The sequence below is a fragment of the Scomber japonicus genome, chromosome 20, assembly GCF_027409825.1.
Source record: "Scomber japonicus isolate fScoJap1 chromosome 20, fScoJap1.pri, whole genome shotgun sequence".
Taxonomy (NCBI): Eukaryota; Metazoa; Chordata; class Actinopteri; order Scombriformes; family Scombridae; genus Scomber; species Scomber japonicus.
The window spans coordinates 21,204,601-21,217,720 of NC_070597.1; the positions used below are offsets into that span (position 1 = coordinate 21,204,601).

The 13,120-nt window shown below is 37.9% G+C and overlaps 1 protein-coding gene and 1 long non-coding RNA gene across 2 annotated transcripts; both read left to right on the top strand.

The window, feature by feature from the left end:
- Positions 1-843: 843 nt before the first annotated feature.
- LOC128381736 (C-C motif chemokine 8-like) lies at positions 844-9,764 on the top strand. The gene is made up of 4 exons (XM_053341774.1): positions 844-1,066; positions 1,711-1,864; positions 9,365-9,446; positions 9,658-9,764. Exons 1-4 carry the CDS (start codon positions 997-999, stop codon positions 9,682-9,684), a joined length of 333 nt encoding a protein of 110 aa, XP_053197749.1. The 5' UTR covers positions 844-996; the 3' UTR covers positions 9,685-9,764.
- Positions 3,586-4,073, top strand: LOC128381744 (uncharacterized). The gene is made up of 2 exons (XR_008323587.1): positions 3,586-3,646; positions 3,858-4,073. It is a non-coding gene; the product is annotated as an uncharacterized LOC128381744 (long non-coding RNA).
- Positions 9,765-13,120: the final 3,356 nt, after the last annotated feature.

A 13,120-nucleotide genomic window follows, 5' to 3' on the forward strand; every position in this document is an offset into this window, starting at 1 on the left:
CATTACACAAATGCATACTCTTTAGGGGAATATTAACCCACCTGTATATATTAACACAGAGGCAGACAACATCGGCTTCCTTTCCACTCGGCTGCAGGATTTATTCTGCAGCAAAGCCTCTATGTGTGTTTTAAATTCCTCCTGACTGCTATGCGCCCTCTGCTGACATCTTTTAGTATTACACAAACACTGTAACCAGTAAAGTAAACTGTAATTGGCATTTAAATCACGGTTTAGGACACAATTAAAATCAATTATTATTTTTTAACAATCGTTGTAACATAGTCCCTTAATGAACTGACTTTTTTAACATCTTTGAAATTTCCTTTATATCACCTTTTAAATACATATGCTGCATTTTTTAACCCTTTACATAAGTCTAAAATGACTATTATCAGAATCTTAAAAAAGGACCTGAATCATTGGTTAATGAGGCATTACTGTTCTTTTCTCTGCCTGCTTTTTAATCATCACACTGTGATCTTCTGATCCAGATGTTTGTGGATTTTAGATGTGGAAGTGATAATTGTGGTTTTGTTTTTCTCTCAGTGGTGGACACATACACCCAGTGTGACCGTCCGTCCGTATGTGTGTGTGTGTGTGTGTGTGTGTGTAATACTGTGTACGATTTCCACAAATCTCATTCTGTATAGCTAGGTAAGTGAGCGGTTGAACTTGTGGCTTGACAATAAAGGTCATAGTTCAAACAGTCAAAACCTTTTTTTGTGTGTGATTTCACTCCGTTACGCCTTCACTGAGGTAATTTTAATGAGTAACTTTGATCATCCAGTAACAAACACAGAGGTGTTGCTTCCTCTCTGCATGAGCAATGAGAGGGTGTGTGTTTCCTCCTATTTGCAGCATTTATACCCACAAGTGTTTGCCTTGTAAGTCAGAGATCTACCGCTCTGTGACCAGAACGTGATAGACCAGCGAGTGGTTGACTTTTACCAGATCTTTACTGTACAAAGACACGTTGATCACCTTGGACTCAGGATGGCTTTCTCCATTAGATTTGGACTGCTTTGCATGTGCTCTATCATGCTGCTTTTTCTCCCTGCACAAGGTGAGTGTGGCTTTGCCTACTAGTGAGTAAAGTAGTTTTTGAAGGATAACAGAATATGCATGTAACCTGTATGTTTCAAGGCTCAGATTGAAGTCTAACATGAATATCTGATGAGATCCTTTATTATCAGTAATCACTGTATTCCAGGTTTAAAGGGTTAAGTAAATCACACATTGTATTGGATAGCAAGAAATTGGATGCTATGACATAAACAACTTAAACCAAATTTTTATCAAATTTAAATAGCTTTATTGGCATGATCACAACACAAAGTTTTTCCAAGGCACTGTATAAGTAATGGATGTTGTATTATATGTTTTGAATTGTTTACGGATCTCCAACAGCAGAATTAACATCTTTCCTTAATCAAGAAACTAACTGTACTTTTTGAAGGAAAACTCAAAGAATAAAGTTACCCTGAAGAAAAAAGAAACTCCAGACATCATAGCTAGCAATTAGAATTTTTGTTTGTCTTCTTTAAGCCACATACTGTACCTTAGTGCTTATTGGTGAGCTCTTATAACCGACAAATGTAGCTGAATGGCATTTGTATGTTGACGCAACACAATTTAATGTCTTGATTAACTGATAGAATAACATTAGTACAGTAATAAGATACTAAGTCTGGATGTGCTGTGTTGTAGGGCGATTTCAGCGTACCACAAATGAGTCCCAAGACGTTGGATACAAACCTGTGTGCTGTACCAACACCTCAAAAGCCCGCATCAACTCTGCTGCCATCAGCTGCTTTCGTCAGAGAAAAATCACACACCCAGATTGTCCAATAGATGCGTACATGTAAGTAAAAGTATTCAATGACACATAAGCTTGTTTTCTATCTGTATTTGTGGTGTGTTTGATCAATTTCACCAACAAATATAATCATGAGCAAACACATGAGATTTAAAATGAAGAACTTTTCAGAATCACTCCTGGGAATCACACTGATTAGTCAATTTAGGATTAAAACATTCCTACCTCAGAGCAGGACTAAACATTTATCAAGTGTGCTACTCTTACTTTCAGTGAGATGACGACACCTATTGAGAGAATGATGTCTGTGTTTTGCTTCACTCCAAGCTACAAAGTAGAAACTGTTAAACTGTGGGGGGCATTTTGTCGACGCACCTTATGTTGTTTTTTTCTTTTAATGAGTTATCTGTCTGTATCTACATGCTATGTAGCCTTCATAGACTGTAAACACGACTACTCACATGGGTTAAAACATTAAATGTAGCCATAGGTTGGTCTACTTTGACAGAGCTGTTTGAAATCAATCCTTTTGATCCACATCATTTTACATTCCCTGTAATGTGGCATCTTGCACATGTTCCACAGGACCATGTTGCAAACCATGAGCTGTGGTGCAACACTATATTGCACCTTTTCTTCCACTGTGCAGTTCCCCTTTAATTATACCTGCTCTTAACTTATGTTACTGACATGATGGTGTTTAGATTCAGTAGCCTATCCAGCAAAGAGGACATGATTGTGTTCATATAAGCTTTATTTCACTCTACTATGTCCCATGGAGCAATGTTGTCAAGAGTAAATCCTAATTTGACACAATGTACAATCCTCTCATTGGTGTGATGCTATGTTACTGATTGACAGATGGAGGAAAAACACTGAAATATGCAGAGATGTACCTGTAAAGACAGTGAGGAATTAGATGCCTGCAAGTAAACAGATGTTTTTTTAGAAAGTCAAATTCAGAAATGTTTTATGAGAAAGAAAATGCATTTAACATGTTGGTTAGACCTCAAATACTCACATGATGCGTTAATTCATGAATGAGAAACACTCAATGTGAGCAGAAACTTTGTCCACTAGGAAACTTCACAAGTCACTTTTACATACTGAAATCACATAGGTGCATACACCTGAATATCCTCAAAGAAATGGGACAACATTTTGTGAAATGTGCTTTCTTGCCAAGGCTTAGATGAGAAGATTGACATTTTATGATTACATGAATTGCATTGGCTTAGCTTAGCTTAGCTTAAAACCAGTACATAAACAGAAATGTAAAAGTTACAGTTTGTGGTTTTATGAGGCACTATTTCTCATGTACACCTGGGAATGAATTTACTTCCTAGAGTCTTGTCATCACCATGTTGATCACCAAGAGCCTGTTACATTATGGAACTACCTCTAAAACCATATACATTGTCATTTCTACATCTCTGTTTGTGTATGGATTAAATAAATGAGATACCATGTATAAATTAGTCTGGTTTGAGGTCCTACTTGGAGTAATTCAGTTAGTCAGGTTAGCTGTGTTGATGCTAAGCTAAGCTAATCACCCTCCAGCTTTAGAACTATACTTAATGTACAGACATGAAAGTGGGGTCAACTAACTCTCAGTAATAAAATAAGAATGTTAAAATGTTACAGTATGCTTTTATAGTTAATGATGTTATCATGATTTAGGGCAAATTGTTTGTATGAAATATAAATGTTATTTTAGTCTCGAATCTGTTTTTTCAACCCTGCAGCCTTGAAACGGACCAGCATAAGCAATACTGTGTGGATCCAGCTGCTGAGTGGCTCCAAAAGAGACTTAAGAGGTTAGAACAGGTAAGTCTAGAGAACACACTCTTAAATTTACAGTTAAAAGAAACTTAAGAAGGAAATCTTGTTCTTGATGATTTTGTGTTTCTATATTCATGTTTACTTGTTTTATATATTGTCAAAAGTAAAAAATCGAATGTAGCATATGTGGGAAAATGTTTTCTATAATGTGGAACTTTTAACTAACCAAACTGATATGAACTCTTTTGCTCCACAGAGAGGAATAAAATGTACAGAGCTTTAACAGAGCCTTCAATAACCAAGATAAGGATGATGCAACATGACCTTCTGAGCAGAATGGTGGCGCTAATTTCTGTTAAACTTTTCTAACTTTGATCAAATGTTTTACTTTCTCTATTTTTCAATACATATTTACCAGTGGCTTGGCAAAAATCTTACTATCTTATAAGCAAATTAAAAAAGATGTGAAAAATGTTGTCTTGGTGCTGTTTCTGTACTGATATGCTGTATTCACAGCTTGGACACACATCACTGAACATACTGATGTATATTTATCATGTTATGAAGCCTGTCAGCTGTAGTGAGTTCTTCTAAAATATGACTTATTTTCAAGTTTGGAATCAAGGAAAATATCATATCAGCTACATTTTGGTAAATACAGTTCTTCACTTTGTTGCTGAAAGTTAGTCTCATGTCTGTAGGATTAAGTTACAGTCAGTATTGCCTACCTTATAGTATAAAGACTGCTGGGAAACAACTAGTAAAGCACACTCTGTCCAAAGCTCAAATATCCACCTGCAACAGAGTTTGTTTGAGTTTTATGTGGAGTTGAACACAATTGGAATAAATATTTCCCCAAATGTTGATCAGTGTTTTTAATATTTCAGAAAATAAGGATTATAACTAATAACTAATAGATCTGCAGTTTTAAACAGAAACACTTACCTGTATCTTGAAGAGACTAAAATGCTGAATTGGTATCATTTGTTCACCAAAGAAGTCAATGAAACTTATTGAAAAGTCATTAAACATCCTTATTATAAAATATTTATTGACATGTCAAAACTACACTTTCATATATGATACATTTTAATGTTATACATGATTGATGAGAAGGAGGTCAAAAGTTAACATTGAAAAATGTTGTGAGCACAGTGATGTCACTAAAAAGTACCAACAGGTGGCTGATGCAGGTTCTACATCTGATTGGTGTTTTATTTATATACAATAAATATATGACAGGTGTCTTGTCCCAATCTTTCAGCTCACAGGCTGTTTATTTGAACACAACCTGTCTGATGCTCATCATCGCTGGCTATCCCATCATTCTCCTCACCAGGGGTTTGATGCTTAGTAGAAAATGAATAGGAGCTGCTGACTGCGTCCAGTTGTCACTTTCTGTGTGTTTTAAGGCCCAGCTGATTTTGCTGTTAAAAGGTTTTAGCACAGTAAGAAAATCACTTACATGAGCGTGTGAGTGATACAGCAGCATCATGGTTTACATCAATTCCCAATGACAAAGGCAGCTATACAGGTGAGTCTCATCAATTTAAATACCAGTTTAATGAACTGTAAGTGTTGCCCCTCTAACTTGATGGGAGTTAGGAGGAGTAGCTGCCGCTGAAGCTATGGCGGTCGCTGTATATATTAACACAGAGGCAGACAACATTAGCTTCCTTTCCACTCGGCTGCAGGATTTATTCTGCAGCAAAGCCTCTATGTGTGTTTTAAGTTCCCCTGACTGCTATGCGCCCTCTGCTGACATCTTTTAGTATTACACAAACACTGTAACCAGTAAAGTACACTGTAATTGGCATTTAAATCATGGTTTAGGACACAATTAAAATCAATTATTATTTTTTAACAATCGTTGTAACATAGCCCCTTAATGAACTGACTTTTTTAACATCTTTAAAATGAAGTGTGGGAGGGGAACAGCACTGAGATGACCTGGAAGAGAGTAGCTTGGCATCAGCGAGTTTACTCCTGCATCCCACTGCTGGTATGATGGCTGACCCAGTGTGCCATAATTGGACATCTGTCTTGGCCTGCCTGTCCATCGGGATCTTCTGATGGTTTCTGCCTCTGCTTGATGTTCATCTTCCTCTACTATTATGTTATCCAGTAGCCTGTATTGTGGTTCCTCCTCCGCTTGATGTTCCTCCTCCAATGTCACATCCTCTAGAGCTCTGTCCTGTGCTTGTGATACATTTTCCCTCTGGTCCAGGGTGTCTGTTTCCTCTCTGACAGCGGGGTGAAACTCACAAGCTTTGGCCCTTAGTCTTTGCTCTGTCTGTGGATGGTGTTCTGTTTGTTGCTGCTCTGTCTGTTGAAATCTCACTAACCTGTAGCATGGGATCGGTTTAGGACCCAATTAAAATCAATTATTATTTTTTAACAATCGTTGTAACATAGTCCCTTAATGAACTGACTTTTTTTAACATCTTTGAAATTTCCTTTATGTGACCTTTTAAGTACATGCTGCATTTTTTAACCCTTTACATAAGTCTAAAAATGACTATTATCAGATTTTAAAAAAAGGACCTGAATCACTGGTTAATGAGGCATTTCTGTTCTTTTCTCTGCCTGCTTTTTAATCATCACACTGTGATCTTCTGATCCAGATGTTTGTGGATTTTAGATGTGGAAGTGCTAATTGTGTTTTTGTTTTTCTCTCTGTGGTGGACACATACACCCAGTGTGACCTTCCGTCCGTATGTGTGTGTGTGTGTGTGTGTGTAATACTGTGTACGTTTCCCACAAATCTCATTTTGTATAGCTAGGTAAGTGAGTGGTTCAACCTGCGGCTTGACAATAAAGGTCATAGTTCAAACAGTCAAAACTTTTTTTGTGTGTGATTTCACTCCGTTACGCCTTCACTGAGGTAATTTTAATGAGGAACTTTGATCATCCAGTAACAAACACAGAGGTGTTGCTTCCTCTCTGCATGAGCAATGAGAGGGTGTGTGTTTCCTCCTATTTGCAGCATTTATACCCACAAGTGTTTGTCTTGTAAGTCAGATATCTACCGCTCTGTGACCAGAACGTGATAGACCAGTGAGTGGTTGACTTTTACCAGATCTTTACTGTACAAAGACACGTTGATCACCTTGGACTCAGGATGGCTTTCTCCATTACATTTGGACTGCTTTGCATGTGCTCTATCATGCTGCTTTTTCTCCCTGCACAAGGTGAGTGTGGCTTTGCCTACTAGTGAGTAAAGTAGCTTTTGAAGGATAACAGAATATGCATGTAAACTGTATGTTTCAAGGCTCAGATTGAAGTCTAACATGAATATCTGATGAGAGCCTTTATTATCAGTAATCACTGTATTCCTGGTTTAAAGGGTTAAGTAAATCACACATTGTATTGGATAGCAAGAAATTGTATGCTATGACATAAACAACTTAAACCAAATTTTTTATCAAATTCAAATAGCTTTATTGGCATGATCACAACACAAAGTTTGGCCAAGGCACTGTATAAGTAATGGATGTTGTATTATATATTTTGAACTGTTTATGGAACTCCAACAGCAGAATTAACATCTTTCCTTAATCAAGAAACTAACTGTACTTTTTGAAGGAAAACTCAAAAAAAAAAAGTTACACTGAAGAAAAAAGAAACTCCAGACATAGTAGCTAGCAATTAGAATTTTTGTTTATCTTGTTTAACCCACATACCTTAGTTCTTATTGGTGAGCCCTTATAACTGACAAATGTAGCTGAATGGCATTTGTATGTTGATGCAGCACAATTTAATATCCTAATTAACTGATAGTATCTTATGTCTGTATGTGCTGTGTTGTAGGGCGATTTCAGCGTACCACAAATGAGTCCAAAGAAGGCCTCATATCCACGATCTGTACCAACACCTCAAAATACCGCATCAACTCTGCTGTCATCGACTGCTTTCATCAGATAAAATACAGATTCTGTAAATGTCCAATAGAGGCGTACATGTAAGTAAAAGTATTCACTGACGCATAAGCTTGTTTTATGGCTGTATTTGTGGTGTGTTTGATCAATTTCACCTACAAAACTAATCATGAGCAGACAAACCAGATTTAATGTGAAGAACTTTTCAGAATCACGCTGCTCAGTATTTTAGGATTAAAAACACTCCTACCTCAGAGCAGGACTAAACATTTATCAAGTGTGCTACTCTTACTTTCAGTCAGAAGATGACAACTAAGTGACAGTATGACGTCTGTGTTTTGCTTCACTCCAAGCCACAAAGTAGAAACTCTACTAAGCTGTGGGGGGCATTTTGTCATCAAAACACCAAATGAGAGAATATCTTTTGGAAGAATGGTGTTCCTTCCTCCAGTAGAGTTCAGATACTTGGAGAATCAATGCCAAGGTGTACTGAAGCTGTTCTGGCAGTATGTTGTAATCCAACACCTTACTAAGACACATTATGTTGGTTTTTCATTTAATAGGTCACCTGTCTGTATTTACACGCTATGCAGACTGTGAACAAGGCTACTCACATTGGTTCAGATATTAAATGTAGCCTTAGGTTGGCCTGCTTTGACTGAGCCACTTTCAACCACATCGTTTTACATTCCCTGTAATGTGGCATCTTGCACATGTTCCACAGGACCATGTTGCAAACCATGAGCTGTGGTGCAACACTATATTGCACCTTTTCTTCCACTGTGCAGTTCCCCTTTAATTATACCTCCTCTTAACTTATGTTACTGACATGATGTTGTTTAGATTCAGTAGCCTATCCAGCAAAGAGGACATGATTGTGTTCATATAAGCTTTATTTTGCTCTACTATGTCCCATGGAGCAATGTTGTCAAGAGTAGATCCTAATTTGACACAATGTACAATCCTCTCATTGGTGTGATGCTATGTTACTGATTGACAGATGGAGGAAAAGCACTGAAATATGCAGAGATGTACCTGTAAAGACAGTGAGGAATTAGATGCCTGCAAGTAAACACATTTTTTTTTAGAAAGTCAAATTCAGAAATGTTTTATGAGAACGAAAATGCATTTAACGTGTTTGTTAGACCTCAAATATACACATGATGTGTTAATGCATGAATAAGAAACACTCAATGTGAGCAGAAACTTTGTCCACTAGGAAACTTCACAAGTCACTTTTACATACTGAAATCACATAGGTGCAAACAGCTGAATAGCCTCAAAGAAATGGGACAATATTTAATGAAATGTGCTTTCTTGCCAAGGCTTAGATGAGAAGATTGACAATTTATGATTACATGAATTGCATTGGCTTAGTTTAGCTTAGCTTAAAACCAGTACATAAACATAAATGTAAAAGTTACAGTTTGTGGTTTTATGAGGCACTATTTCTCATGTACACCTGGGAATGAATTTACTTCCTAGAGTCTTGTCATCACCATGTTGATCATCAGGAGCCTGTTACATTATGGAACTACCTCTAAAATCATATACATTGTCATTTCTACATCTCTGTTTGTGTATGGATTGAATAAATGAGATACCATGTATTAATTAGTCTGGTTTGAGGTCCTACTTGGAGTAATTCAGTTAGTCAGGTTAGCTGTGTTGATGCTAAGCTAAGCTAATCACCTTCCAGCTTTAGAACTATACTTAATGTACAGACATGAAAGTGAGGTCAACTAACTCTCAGTAATAAAGTAAGAAATGTTAAAATGTTATAGTATGCTTTTATAGTTAATGCTGTTATCATGATTTAGGGCAAATTGTTTGTATGAAATATAAATGTTATTTTAGTCTCTAATTTGTCTTTTCAACCCTACAGCCTTGAAACGGACCAGCATAAGCAATACTGTGTGGATCCAACTGCTGAGTGGCTCCCACAGAGACTTGAGAGGTTAAGAAAGGTAAGACTAGAGAATACCCTCTTAAATTTACAGCTAAAAGAAACCCAAAGAGGAAATCTTGTTCTTGATGATTTTGTGTTTCTATATTCATGTTTACTGGTTTTATATATTGCCAAAAGTCAATAATCGAAAGCAATATATGTGAGAAAATGATTTCTATAATGTGGGACTTTTAACTAACCAAACTGATATGAACTCTTTTTCTCCACAGAAAGGAATATACTGTACAGAGTTTTAACAAAGCCTTCAATAACCAAGATGAGGATGATGCAACATGACCTTCTGAGCAGAAAGGTGGCGCTAATTTCTGTTAACTTTTTCTAACTTTGATCAAATGTTTTACTTTCTCTATTTTTCAATACATATTTACCAGTGGCTTGGCAAAAATCTTATGAGCAAATTAAAAAAGATGTGAAAAATGTTGTCTTGGTGCTGTTTCTGTACTGATATGCTGTATTCACAGCTTGGACACACATCACTGAAAGTACTGATGTATATTTATCATGTTATGAAGCCTGTCAGCTGTAGTGAGTTCTTCTAAAATATGACTTATTTTCAAGTTTGGAATCAAGGAAAATATCATATCAGCTACATTTTGGTAAATACAGTTCTTCACTTTGTTGCTGAAAGTTAGTCTCATGTCTGTAGGATTAAGTTACAGTCAGTATTGCCTACCTTATAGTATAAAGACTGCTGGGAAACAACTAGTAAAGCACACTCTGTCCAAAGCTCAAATATCCACCTGCAACAGAGTTTGTTTGAGTTTTATGTGGAGTTGAACACAATTGGAATAAACAAATGTGGAACGAAAGGAAAGAAAGGTGAAACTGTGAAATGTAGCCAACACCTTTTACAAGGCGTTAACAATACAACAGTTAACATTGAAAAATACTCATGTATTCATAGCAATACAATTTCATCATTAATTGTTTTGACACCATGGCTGCATTTCGACACCATGGCTACATTTTACCATTTCACCTTTCTTTATTTCCACATTTATGGTTTTAACATTGAAATATCTTTTTTGCCTCACAGTGATTTCAACACATCATACCGGTTCAATACAATACATTTTTTTAATCTCTTTAGGGAGGAAACATTGAGTAACCACTCAGACCAGCTGTGTTCCGCTTTCTCTGGAATGATTATGTCCTCCACATAGGAACATTTCTTCATCTCGCAAGTCACTGCTTTACTCCAGGAGAAGCTCTTCATCATTCACTTTTACTAGATTTCTATTCTTAAGAAACACATCCCAGGACACAAGATGTTGTTCTCTGTTAGTTTTGGAAGTCTCTCATGTTTAACCATGCTGCTTTTCCTTTGTGCACAAGGTGAGTGTGGCTTTGTCTAGATTGGGTGTGCAATTTCAAGAGTTGAGAAAATCATATAAATTGTATCATGTAAAAGAAGAAAACTTAGCCTGTATAAATGTTGCATTATAGTGCATCCTCAATGTTACACCCCTGTGCCAAGGGGTCCTGGACGTGTCGCTCCCTCCTGCTGTACGGCGGTCTCAAATGCTACCATTCACAAACCTGTCAATGCTTGCTACGAACAGAAGGAAATCACATTTGTGGGCTGTAGAATACATGCTTATATGTAAGTAAAAGTACACTCACACAACACTACATTTTTTCGCTCAGTGCATTTGGGGTGTTAGTGTCCCCTACCAAGCTTACAATGAGCAGGCAACTCAAGAATGACATTGGAAAATACATGTACTTAGGGTTAAATAAGACAGTTAGCACTCTTATGTCTTTCTTGGAGGGTTAGGGTGTATGTGTTTGTGTGTGTGTGGGTGGGGGTGGGCTGGGGGGTGGGGGTGGGGGTGTTGCATTCTATTCGGCACTGAGAGCGTAGAGAGAGAGAGAGAGGACATGTGTTATGTAAGCATTAGGCTAACGGGGAATCCCAAGCAATCGTGTTGAGTTCCATTTACCTCGGATGCTGGTAGTCAGATCTGGGAATGATGTGTTCCAGTCAAATTGATCACAAGAACGGTGAGAAAAAAATCCCAAAACCACACGGGGGGACCTAGTGAATGACCTGCAGAGAGCTGGGACCAAAGTAACAAAGGCTACCATCAGTAACACACAAATCCTGCAGTGCCAGACGTGTCCCCCTGCTTAAGCCAGTACATATCCAGGCCCGTCTGAAGTTTGCTAGAGAGAATTTGGATGATCCAGAAGAGGATTGGGAGAATGTCATATAGTCAAATGAAACCAAAATAGAACTTTTTGGTAAAAACTCAACTTGTCGTGTTTGGAGGAGAAAGAATGCTGATTTGCATCCAAAGAACACCATACTTACTGTGAAGCATGGGGGTGGAAACATCATGCTTTGGGGCTGTTTATCTGCAAAGGGACCAGAACGACTGATCCGTGTAAAGGAAAGAATGAATGTGGCCATGTATCGTGAGATTTTTAGTGAAAACCTCCTTCCATCAGCAAGGGCATTGAAGATGAAACGTGGCTGGGTCTTCCAGCATGACAATGATCCCAAACACACCGCCCGGGCAACAAAGGAGTGGCTTTGTAAGAAGCATTTCATGGTCCTGGAGTGGCCTAGCCAGTCTCCAGATTTCAACCCCACAGAAAATCTTTGGAGGTAGTTGAAAGTCCGTGTTGCCCAGCGACAGCCCCAAAACATCACTGCTCTAGAGGAGATCTGCATGGAGGAATGGGCCAAAATACCAGCAACAGTGTGTGAACCTTGTGAAGACTTACAGAAAATGTTTGACCTGTCATTGCCAACAAAGGGTATAACAAAGTATTGAGATGAACTTTTGTTATTGACAAAATACTTATTTTCCACCATAATTTGCAAATAAATTCTTTAAAAATCAGACAATTTGATTTTCTGGATTTTTTTTTTTTTTTCTCATTTTGTCTCTCATAGTTGAGGTATACCTATGATGAAAATTACAGGCCTCATCTTTATAAGTGGGAGAACTTGCACAATTACTGGCTGACTAAATACTTTTTTGCCTGACTATATTACTACAACTATTCTGTTGATGCATAGGGCTTGGATCTTGGATTTTGAGGTTGGGGCTAGTGAGCTTCTTCTAATGTTCTGAGTCGAAAATCTGACTTCAGGGGGCATTCCAGTTGAAATTTCCGATTGGGAACTTGGAAATTCTGACTTAGAGCTAAAGCAAGAAGAGGGATTGAACAGAATTGTAATATTTCCCCAATAATAATAATAATAATAAATTTTATTTGTAATGCACTTTTCATAAAAACAATCTCAAAGTGCTACAGAGTAAAAATGACACATAAAATCAGCAATCATATGCTTTTTTAAAAAGGTGGGTTTTCAGGCCACATTTAAAAGTGTCAGTAGCCTGTGGTGCCCTCAGGTGGTCTGGGAGGGCGTTCCAAAGACGGGGGGCGGCGGAGCAGAAAGCCCGATCTCCCATTGTGTGGAGCTTAGTCCTTGGGGTTTTAAGGAGATGGGTGGAGGAAGAACGGAGGGAACGTGTGGATGTCTGAGGAGTGAGGAGATCCTTGAGGTATGTGGGGGCAGTTCCATGGAGGCACTGGTGGGTGAGGAGGGAGACCTTATACTCAATGCGGAGTGAGACAGGGAGCCAGTGGAGTGTTTTTAGAATGGGAGTGATGTGATTGAATTTCCGCACCCTCATCAGGATCCTAGCAGCGCTGTTC

Excerpts from the sequence above, each read along its gene's own strand:
- LOC128381736 (XM_053341774.1), top strand. The coding sequence starts at position 997 with ATGGCTTTCTCCATTAGATTTGGACTGCTTTGCATGTGCTCTATCATG. Across the intron at positions 1,067-1,710 it reads GCTTTTTCTCCCTGCACAAG|GGCGATTTCAGCGTACCACA; the intron begins GTGAGTGTGGCT and ends GCTGTGTTGTAG. Across the intron at positions 9,447-9,657 it reads GACTTGAGAGGTTAAGAAAG|AAAGGAATATACTGTACAGA; the intron begins GTAAGACTAGAG and ends TTTTCTCCACAG.